Source organism: Neoarius graeffei, chromosome 28 (genome assembly GCF_027579695.1).
Source record: "Neoarius graeffei isolate fNeoGra1 chromosome 28, fNeoGra1.pri, whole genome shotgun sequence".
NCBI lineage: Eukaryota > Metazoa > Chordata > Actinopteri > Siluriformes > Ariidae > Neoarius > Neoarius graeffei.
The window spans coordinates 26,671,686-26,682,816 of record NC_083596.1 but is presented as its reverse complement, the minus strand read 5'-3'; the positions used below and the strand labels follow the sequence as shown (position 1 = coordinate 26,682,816).

General features: G+C 46.9%; 1 protein-coding gene across 1 annotated transcript; it reads right to left on the bottom strand.

Moving 5' to 3' along the window:
- Nucleotides 1–4,879: 4,879 nt before the first annotated feature.
- LOC132875531 (uncharacterized) lies at nt 4,880–10,807 on the bottom strand. The gene is made up of 2 exons (XM_060912362.1): nt 10,682–10,807; nt 4,880–5,559 (listed from the first exon to the last, which is right to left on the bottom strand). Exons 1-2 carry the CDS (start codon nt 10,713–10,715, stop codon nt 4,976–4,978), a joined length of 618 nt encoding a protein of 205 aa, XP_060768345.1. The 5' UTR covers nt 10,716–10,807; the 3' UTR covers nt 4,880–4,975.
- Nucleotides 10,808–11,131: the final 324 nt, after the last annotated feature.

The following is an 11,131-nucleotide window of genomic DNA, read 5'->3' as shown; positions in this document are numbered from 1 at the left end:
TTTTGAACCTCCGGCCACAGCTCCGCCTTCTCCGGAACCACTGACACCAACGCCACGGGGACCTCCTCATTCCAGAGTTTAAGCAGATTGAGGTGGTAAATCTGTAGCGCCCCACCCCTGTCCGTTCGCCTCACCTCGTAGTCGACGTCCCCGACTCGCCGTGCGACCTCAAAGGGTCCTTGCCACGTGGCAAGCAATTTGGAGCTCGATGTGGGCAACAGTACGAGTACCTTATCTCCTAGTGTGAACTCCCTAAGGCGCTTACCCTTGTTGTACAGGCGGGCTTGCCGTTCTTGGGCCTGCCGCAAATTCTCCTGGGTTAGGTGGGTGAGCGTGTGGAGTTTTGCGCGCAGGTCCATAACGTATTGAATCTTGTTTTTACTTTGTGAAGGTCCCTCCTCCCAATTTTCCCGCAGCAAGTCTAGAATGCCGCACGGCTTATGCCCATATAATAATTCGAACAGGGAGAACCCCGTGGAGGCTTGGGGGACCTCTCGCACTGAAAACAACAAGGGCTCGAGCCACTTATCCCAGTTAGGTGCGTCCTCACTTACAAATTTTTTAATGACATTCTTGAGGGTGCGATTGAACCGTTCCACTAAACCGTCCGTTTGTGGGTGATACACGCTGGTGTGGATCAGCTTAATCCCCAATAACCCATACAGTTCGCGCAGTGTCTGTGACATAAACGTGGTGCCTTGATCAGTCAGAATCTCTTTCGGGATTCCAACTCGGGAGATAACGTGGAAGAGCGCCTCCGCAATACTGCATACTGAGATATTGAACAGGGGCACTGCTTCCGGGTATCGCGTTGCATAGTCCACCAGAACTAATATAAAGCGGTACCCTCATGCTGACCGATCTAATGACCCGACGAGATCCATCCCAATTCTTTCGAACAGGGTCTCGATTAATGGTAGAGGGTGCAAAGGCGCTTTTGGAATGGCCGCTGGATTTATTAACTGGCATTCGCAGCACGCCGTACACCACCTACAAACATCGCCGCGAATCCCCAGCCAATAGAATCAGGCCATTATTCGGGCTAGTGTCTTATCCTGCCCTAAGTGTCCAGCCATGGGATTAAAGTGAGCCGCCTGGAATACCAATTCCTGGCAGCTCTTCGGAATTAAAAGTTGCATGACTCGCTCTTTAGTTTGAGTGTCCTGCATCACTCGGTATAACCTATCCTTCATAATCGCGAAGTAGGGGAAGGACGGGGTGGCATTCAGCTGGAGCGTTTGACCATCGATTACTCTCACTTGGTCAAATGCATGCCTCAGAATCTCGTCTTGCGACTGCTCTAATGGGAAATCTGCAAGGGATTCCCCAACAGAAAGAGGAGGGGCTGGCGGCTCCTCACTCTGATGCGGAGATGACGTAGACGGCTCTGTGACAGCTGCTCCCGCCAAAGCGACACCAGGACCTCCCCCTGTTAAATGGCAGGACCCACTCTTTACTAAATGTGTCATTAAATCCCGAAATCCCGGCCAATCAGTCCCCAAAATTAAAAAGAGTGGGTAAGGCGAGGATTAACTGCCGCCTTCACTATAAATTTTTCCCCTCTGAAAAAAATGTGGACCGACACCAAAGGGTAGCTGTGAACGTCCCCGTGCGCACACACACACACACACACACACACACACACACACACACACACAACACCTTCACCCCCTGTGCTCCCCCCAATGCCTCGTTTTGCACCAGGCTTTGGTGAATTGAGGTCTGATTACAACCAGAATCCACCAACGCCTGATATGTATCCCCTTGAATACTCACCGGTATGTGATACGCTCCGGCCCAATCGAGGGTGGCTCCTGGTGCGTCGGGGATCCAGACCACCGCGCCCACCTCCATTGCCGTGCACAGCTGTTGGATGTGGCCCGGTTCCCCGCAGCGCCAGCAAACCGGCCCGGGCTTCCTCTCTGCACCGGCGTTCTGGGACTCACTCACTTGGGGGGGGGGGGGGGGGAGAGACAGACACAGAAGGGAGAAACGGGAGGGCACTGCAGGTGCAGCGGGCCGGCTGGGGTGGTGCCGGCCCCTGCCTCTGTGGTGGGGGAATGGGGCGAGGACGGGACACAGGAGGAGGGGGAGGAGAGAGAGAGAGAGAGAGAGAGAGAGAGAAGAGGAGAGAAGAGAAGAGGCTGTCTGCTGTCCTGCCACCGGAACAGCCGCCAAATGGTCCTCTGCCAGCTCGATGGCCCGATCCAGCAATGCCAGGCAGTGGCACTGGACCCACTCCGCGGTTCCTGTTGGCAGCCATGCGATGAACTGCTCCAGCACCGCCTGGTCGACAATTCCCTCGGCGTTGCAGTTGTCAGCCCTCAGCCACCGCCAGCAGGCATCCCGGAGTTGCTGGCCAAACGCGAACGGCCGGCCGACTTCCTCCAAGCGTAAAGCGCGGAAGCGCTGGCGCTGCTTCTCCGGGGTGCGCCCCACCCTGGAGAACAGCCCGGCGGAGGTCCGTGTAGACCAGCCGGTGGTCGGCGGGGAGCTGTAGCGCGGCCAGCTGCGCCTCTCCCGTTACTTGAGTGTTATTTTTTTTTTTGGAAACTTATGACTTTAACTTCACTACATTTGAAAGACAAATATCGTACTTTTCACTCCACTACATTTCTATCAAGGTCCTCGTTACTTGTTACTATGAAGCAGCTTACAAAGTGGATGTTTTTTCCTTTTCCTTTCTTGTGATTGTTTTTTTGTAGGTGACACTGAGACAGTCGATCAGTAATCACTAGGATCACATCACGTTCATAGACTGTATAAAATCAATGATTTCTCTGCAGCATTATTTAAACACGATCAGTTGATGGCAAAATGGAAGGAGGCGGTACTTCTGGGGAATGCATAAACCCATGTTTCAGATTTCTGTACGGATTAAAGATTCATTTCTTTTTAAATGTTTGCTTCGTTTGCCTAAAATGAACCACATCACAGCCGACAAAAACCTGCCGTCCAACCTGCGGAAGCATATTGAGGTATGTGGAGGCTACCCTGTCAGCCTCAGCCTGGACTGCAGGTGTTCTCAACGTGCAGCAAACAATGGAATGTCCAGCCAGTTGTATCCTTTTGGGGTTGTTCCCCGTTTATTGAAAAATATAATTTAATATAAAAACTAGTTCACCGCCGTGCTGTTTGTGCAGTGTTAAAGATATTTTGGCATTTTGGCTGGTCCACACGGCTACGGTAAGAACCGTGTCTTCCCCAGTCCACGCCTTCCTTAACTCTAATTACAGGCACCTGTAATATACCTGTGCCTGCATGACCTACACTAAAAGTGAAGTGCTCCCCCTAGTGACAATCTAAAACTACACTAAACCTACCTATAGACCAGGGGTGTCAAACCTGATCCATAAAGGGCCTTGTGGCTGCAGGTTTTCATTCCAGCCATGCAGCAGCACACCTGACTTGGCTCATTCAATCAACTGAACTGTCTTCACACAGTCAAATACTTGCAGCCACACCCACCCTTGATTAAAGGGTGGGTGTGTCAGTTGATTGAATAAGCCAAATCAGGGTGCTGCTGCATGGCTGGAATGAAAACCTGCAGCCACACGGCCCTTTATGGATCAGGTTTGACACCCCTGCTATAGACCCTTTTCACTCACGTGACCTTCGTAAACGCGACCGCCATTTTGGACATGAAGAAATAACGGTTTATGGCACAGACCCTTTCGGTTCTCGCTCATCTAGCTGCTACAATGACTGCTTAGACTGCAACAATAATACCTAACACACATTTAAGTATCCGTCATAAAGACGTGAAACTCGTCGCGTGACGAGTGTGTTCATTGATAAGCTAACACAATCTAAAAGTAGACATACCATCACACTGCCCTGGCGCTGTGTACAGTTTACCTTCTATGGTTTGTGCACTCACTATTTGCCATTACTTTCTCCAACCCAGTGTTCGAACTACAGTATGCCGATATTTTCGGGGGGTCCCTTTTTTTTCCTTGGGGGGGGGTGCTTGCGCTTGTCTCAGAGCGCGGATCTCCAAACACATGAGAAGCCTATCTTACGCACATATCACGTGGACTCCACACCTCCACACACGCATCGCATCTGAAGTCATAACTCATCAGGGGAAATCGTGTCCGCATTGGCATGTTCAAAAAACAACCTCGCATCAACAATGATACCACACACAAGAAAAAAAAAAAACAGTCAGGCTACTCAATACCAAAGCATCACTGGAAATCATGTCAACCAATCTTCCATTTCAACACGCGTCAACAAACAAATGGCACCACAAACATGAACGAATTGGTCAGGCTACCGATTCCAAACCCACAGCAGACGAATAATTAAATGCATCTTACCTTAAAGCAGAATCGACCACAAAGGAAGTCTGTTGGCACACTTCCTTTCTACTAGTTTGTGTCCCCAACCTGGCAGCAGCAGTCGTTGTCATATCGGTTTATTTTATCTTTGATGTAAACACAACACTTCGGATATGCAAATGCTTCCCGTTACACATGATTACTATGTCAATAAACATAATTTTGCCAATATTTTAGAGACCATCTATCTTCTCTGTCGGTCAGCATCTGTCGGGATCCGATAAAATGATAAATCTTGCCTTGTGTGTTGATGGTTACTACATCCAGGTGCACAACAATATAATGGCATGATGGAAGTCTTGCTGAAAGTAAAAACTTTCTTTGATGGCTATATTCCTTTCGATGCTTCGCTGTTGTTCCTCGTTGTTGGCTGTGGTAGACTACTGGTAGTTCATGTCCAAAATGGCAGCCGCGTTTGTTGTGACGTCACGTGAAAAGGGTCTATAGATGAAAATAAATGGCTCCTACACCCCGGCCCCTAATTGTGAGTGAATACTAAACCACAATTACCCAATTAAAACTAAGGAGCCATTTGGGCAGAGCTAATCTAAGTGAGTTCTTAAGACTAAATGTCTTCTTAGAGTGGCCAGGTCATCTGGTCATCTAGTCATCTGGTCATCGTCCGTGGCACTTCAGGTTATCTGACATGGGTCTTCAGCTTCCATCAAGAGGCATATTTTGGTGACTGGCCTTTCCAATTGACCTGTTCTTGTTCTTAACTGGACTGAATGCACATGGCCCCTCTTGTCTGGATAGGTCTGTGTAATTCGTCCCATCTGCCAGGACCCTCTTGGGGCTAATGGGTCCATCATGACCATGATGTCACCAACAGCAAAACTTCTTTTAGGCCTCATCCACTTCTGTCTCTCCTGGAGCAGTGGTAAGTATTCCCTCACCCAACGTTTCCAGAAAAGGTCAGAGAGGAACTGCACCTGTCGCCATCTTCTCTTCAGATACAGGTCATCCTTTTGAAACAGCCCTGGTGGAAGGATTGGCTTTGTCTTCAGGAGAAGAATGTGGTTTGGTGTGAGAGCTTCCAGGTCATTGACATCCTCAGAGGCCTTTGTGATTGGTCGACCTTTCAGAATTGCTTCAATTTCACATAAAACTGTGTGGAAGCCTTCATCATCCAGGGTTTGGAGTCTGAGAGTGGAAGACAGGACACGCTTCACAAGCCGGATCAACCGCTCCCAAACCCCACCATGGTGAGTACCTGCTGGAGGGTTAAAAGACCATGTTAGACCATTTTGTAAAAGAGCATGCTGGATCTTGCTATGGTCTAAGTTTGAAACGACTTCCCTTAACTCCCTCTCAGCTCCAATAAAGTTGGTGCCATTATCAGATATTAAATAAGATATTTGACCTCTTCGACACATGAAACGTCGGATGGCATTAATGCATGCATCCGTGTCAAGAGCATAAGCTACCTCAAGGTGAACTGCCCTACTTGCCAGACACGTAAACAAAACACCATAACGCTTCACTCTTCCTCGGCCTTTCTTCACTTCCACTAGTCCAAAATAATCAACGCCCACGTTGGTGAAGGCGGGCAGGTCTGGAACAACTCTTTCCTCTGGGAGGTCCGCCATCTTTTGCTGCCCCATCCTTCCCTGGAAGCATCGGCACTCTGTGCATTCTAAGATGACTTTCCTGCAAGCAGAATTTGCATGGGTTATCCAGTATTTCTTCCTGAGAAAGGACAACATATGATTACGGCCTGCATGGCCCAAACACTGATGGATGTGCTTCAGGATGAGTTTGGATACATTTTGGTCTTTTGTCAGAATAACAGGATGCTTCTCCACTTCGGGCATGGCCGTCCTACTGAGCCTACCTCCAACTCTCAACAATCCATCCTGCAACACTGGGTCGAGCTTATGGAGATCACTGCTGCGCATAACAGGCCTTCCTTCCTATAGTGCAGCAATTTCCTCTGCAAACTTCTCTTGCTGATAGAAGCGAATAATGGCATCTTCTGCCCTCTGCAGGTCGGCCGATGTCAACGGCTGGCCAGAAACCTTTACTTTTTCCTTCTGCAGCTCAGGTTTAAAAAGCTTCATGCACCGGTCCACTTTGAGCTCAGCAATATGATGCAGGTTTGCAAGCCAGTTGGACCACTGCTGAGAGAAGAGATGAGGTATTTGAGCATCCCAGCCGATGTTCTGTCTGCATATCTCCTGCAGCATTCTTTTCACTGGCAGCATGAATGGTGCGAGAAAGCCCAAGGGGTCAAACACAGAAGACACAACAGACAATATGCCACGTCGTGTGTGTGGGCGCTCTTCTAATGCCAACTTAAAGGTTAGGACATCAGCGTCAATACACCAATGCAGACCAAGAGCAGTTTCAACAGCATTTGCATTTTGATCTAGATCGAGCTCCTTGGTGGTCTTTGATCTCTGAGCCTCTGGAATGCTGGCCAAGACTTCACTGCTATTGCTTGTCCACTTCAACAGGTGGAACCCTCCTTTGGCACATGCTGCGGTCAACTCGTTCACCATCTTTATGGCCTTCACCTCTGAGGACACAGATGTTAAGCAGTCATCCATGTAAAAGTTATGGAGTATTGTGTTTAGAATGGATGGTTCAAAGTGGTCTTTGTAATCTTGCACAATTTTCCTCAATGCGTAATTTGCACAACTAGGTGACGATACTGCTCCAAAAAGGTGCACTTTCATCCTATACTGCATAGGGGCAAGAGTTAGGTCACCATCAGGATACCACAAAAAATGTAAAAAATCAGTGTGCTCTGGAGACACTCTAACCTGATGAAACATTGCTTGGATGTCTGCCATCAATGCTACACATTCCTGTCTGAACCTGGTGAGTACACCAAGCAAGGTGCTGGTAAGGAGGGGACCTTGCAGGAGCTGGGAATTCAGAGAGGTTCCTTGAAAGACAGAGGCACAATCAAAGACAACCCTAAGTGTTTTCTTTTTAGGGTGGTATATCCCGTGATGGGGAATATACCAAACCTTCCCATCAGACCTATTCAGCTGTTGACGGGGGACAGGCTCAGCATAACCATTTGCAATGACTTCAGACATGAAATCTGTGTATTCTTGATGGTATTCTTTGTTTCTTTTCAGCTTTCTTTGAAGACCAAAGAGATGCTGCTCTGCAACACAACAATTGTCTGGAAGTGTAACATTTGCAGATTTAAAGGGCAAGTCAAAGCAGTAGTGACCCTCATCTTGATGGATTGATGACTCTACAATTTGCATAAACCTATGGTCTTCCCGGGACAAACATGAACCATCTGATGTTACTTCACTGAAATCCTGGTTGTATTGGGCAATTAACAGATCTTGTAGTTTGGCGACTGAGATCCTATTGGTAGTAACAGTAGAACAGCCATACATGCCCTTAACTTCACTACCTCTCAGCGGACCATTCACGACCCACCCCAGTAGGGTCCTAACTGCATATGGCCCTTCACCATGGCTATTGATTACTTCCCATGGCTCCATAAGTTTTGGTGCATTGGTACCTATGAGCAATTCCACCTCTGCCTCCAGACTGGGAATGTTAATGTCTTTGAGATATGGCCAATCCTTCAGATCCTGCTGAGTAAGAATGTTACTTTTGCTCACAGGCACTGTTTTCTGCGTGAACACTTCAGGTAAATCCAGAAACCTTTCTCCTGTCAGGCTAGATACCTGGAGGCCATTAAGTGAGAATGTTGTGACTGCTTTTTCTTGGCCGAGTGTACGAAGGAGAATGTTAGTTTTGGTACCTGCAAGATTCAGCTCTCTCATGAGGTTTTCGGTACAGAAAGAGGCTGAGCTCCCAGGGTCAAGGAAAGCATAAATGTTAATAATGTGACTCCCAGACTTGGCCTTCACCTGTACAGGCACAATGGAGAGGACATACTCATCTTTCCCGGCCCCAGTATGGCCACACGTCTGCAATGACACAAGAGCACTGACTGAAACATCTGGTGTTTTAGACTCAACATGTAACACAGTTGGATGACTCTTCTTGCATACAGCACAAGTTAGAGGCCTATCACACACCTTACTCATGTGACCTGACATGAGGCAGCGGAAGCAGAGTCGATTTTCTTTAAGAGCATCAAGTTTTTCTCTGTGTGTCATTCTCTCAAGAGCTGAACAATTCACCACTGAATGTTGGTCTTTACACACAAAGCATGTACCACGGTCATATCTCTGTCCAGATGGACCCTTAAGCTGATGTTGGGGTGCAGATGGATTTAGAGGTCAGACAGCATCAACAGCAGCAACTGTAGCATGCCCTCTTCCTGATGGTCTGGCCTTGGACTTAAAGGAGGGGTTTGATGGTGTACCCTGCAAGTCCCCAAAGAGAGGGTCAGACAGAATTTTCACCTGACGCTTGATGAAGACCACGAAGTCAGCAAACATCGCCCTTGTGCTGCGCCTCTCCTGGAGTTCACACGCAACTGCCCTCCACTTTTCTCTCAGCTTGTATGGCAACTTCATCATCATCAGACGAAGATTGGATGGAACATTCATCTCCTCCAGGTGCTGTAGATCTTCCATTACATTGCAACAGTCCCTTGGAAAGACAGAGAAAGACTGCAGGGCATTAACATCATCAGGCTTCATCACTGGCCATTGCATGGCCCTGTCCATGTAAGCTGCAGAAATTCTCATTTCATTGCCAAAGTACTCCTTTAACAATTTCTTTGCCCTGGTATAGCCTTGACCAGGAGCCATGTTAAAGCAACTCCTAACCAATTCTCTTGGCTGCCCTCTGGTGTATTGGTCAAGATAATACAGACACTTCTTTATCAGCAGTTTTCTTTTCAATAGCTTGTTCAAATGATCTAATAAATGCAGCATATTTGAGTGGGTGTCCATCAAACTCTGTGATCACTCTCGGTGGAAGGGAGGCTAGAGCTTGATTTTTAACCAACTGAGCAGTGATGTCATTCTGCTGTTGCATAAGATCATACACAGAGGGCTGATTGTTACCAGAGGACACAGCATGGCTTGCATGTGTCTGAATGGGTGCATTTCCATGAACAGATGGCAGGTGGTGTTGAAGCAGGGCTGGATTGGTGTTCCTGGGTCCACAGCTATCCCTCGATGCTCCAGGTCTTTGTGATGGTATCTGCAGTACTGAAGGTAGAGGGTTACTGAGCCCAAGAGAAGACTGGACTTGAAAAACATGCTTATTCTTAGGCCTCACCTCTAGGGGTGCTGCACTGTCCTGTTGGACCACAAGAGATTTAGGATGAGAAATAAAACGATTTGACAACTGTAACTGAGCATGAAAATAGGCATTCATTGCATCCTCTCCATCCCCACCACCATCACCATCATCATTTTCAAGGACAGACAACTTAGCTGTAGTGGCTGCCAATTTTGCCTCAATTTCCAGCTGTTCCTTCTTTCTTTTCAGTCTTGCTCTCTCCATTTGAAGAGCTTCCTCCTCTGCATCTACGTCATGCATTTTCTTTAGAACAGCAGCAGACTGTAAAAGAGCAGCTCTTTCAGCCTTAGCCTTTAAACATATAGAAATGATGCTGGAAGACTGTGAATAGGTAGACAATTGACTTCTGTGTCTGGATCTTTTACTTGATACATTGGAAATGCTATCATCAGGCCTCACATCAGGTAATACATTAGCATTAGAAAATTGAGAATCAACCTCGGACACAGCACCAGCCAGCCATTGACAAACTTCATTTTCAGATTTACTAATTTCCTTAGTTTTTTCTGTAAGCCAAGTTTGTTGTACTTGGTATTCAGAGTCTGGCATTGGCATCTCCAGCAGAGTATTTTGCGTTTCTATAGCCTCTTTGCACAGAACAGAAAATTCATTTAAATTCTTCTTGACATCATTGATGGTATGAGAAGTGACTTTTGCAGACAGCAGCTCATTTATCCTTCTTTTTGTCTTACCAGCTTGCATGAGCTTAGATTTACGATTCTTTTGCAAATTATCACACACCATAGAAAACCCCTTAGTTGTTAATTTCTTCACACGTTTTTCAGAATCCTCTTTAGTTGTATTACTCAAAGCATTGGAGTGTTCTGATGTGAGAGCAGCGGCCGAAGCCTCGCTAGACTTTCCTTCATCCATGTTGCACAAAGCGCACATCGAGCACAAACACCACTGAATACAAAAATAATAATAATTAAAATAATGCGGCAGCAACCAACAGTCTTTGTGTTAAACTTTTAGACCTCTATGTGGAGGTGGCACAAAGATAGGTCTGTAAACAGCAAAGCACAGCACTTAAAACAACAGCACAGCAAACAAAATGTGAACTAGAAAGACCGCTACGTTTTCTTTTCTCATTGAAAGTCCACGTTGCTTATATTCCCAAGAAAAAGATGAGTTTCACCCACCGGATTTCAGCAACCACTTTCGGGTTTTCAGCATACAGGATTTTTTTTCAATCACAGCAGTTCATCAATGCCGAAAGACACCGCAACAGGTAAGTAATCCGTTTCCCAAGCACGGCTACTCACTTCCACTTCATGCGGGCTTGTAGGCGCAGATCCTCCAAACTTTTCCAATTAGATGGGAATCCTCTTGATGAGCCACCAGCGAGCTCTGTTAGAAAACCCTTTGTTTGTCCTGTTTCCAATTTGCGTTTCCTTAATCCTTTGTTTTATTTTGTCCTCGAAAAAAGCTCACATGAAAGTGAAATGTTTCTTATGTCCAATAAAAATGAGACGATTCATATGATATCCACAGAAAAAAGGTTCAAATATTCCAATGCTCTTACAGTATCCAGCGCAGATGTTCACAATCCATTGCAAGTGAGACAAGTTCTTACAATGTCAACAGCTAAA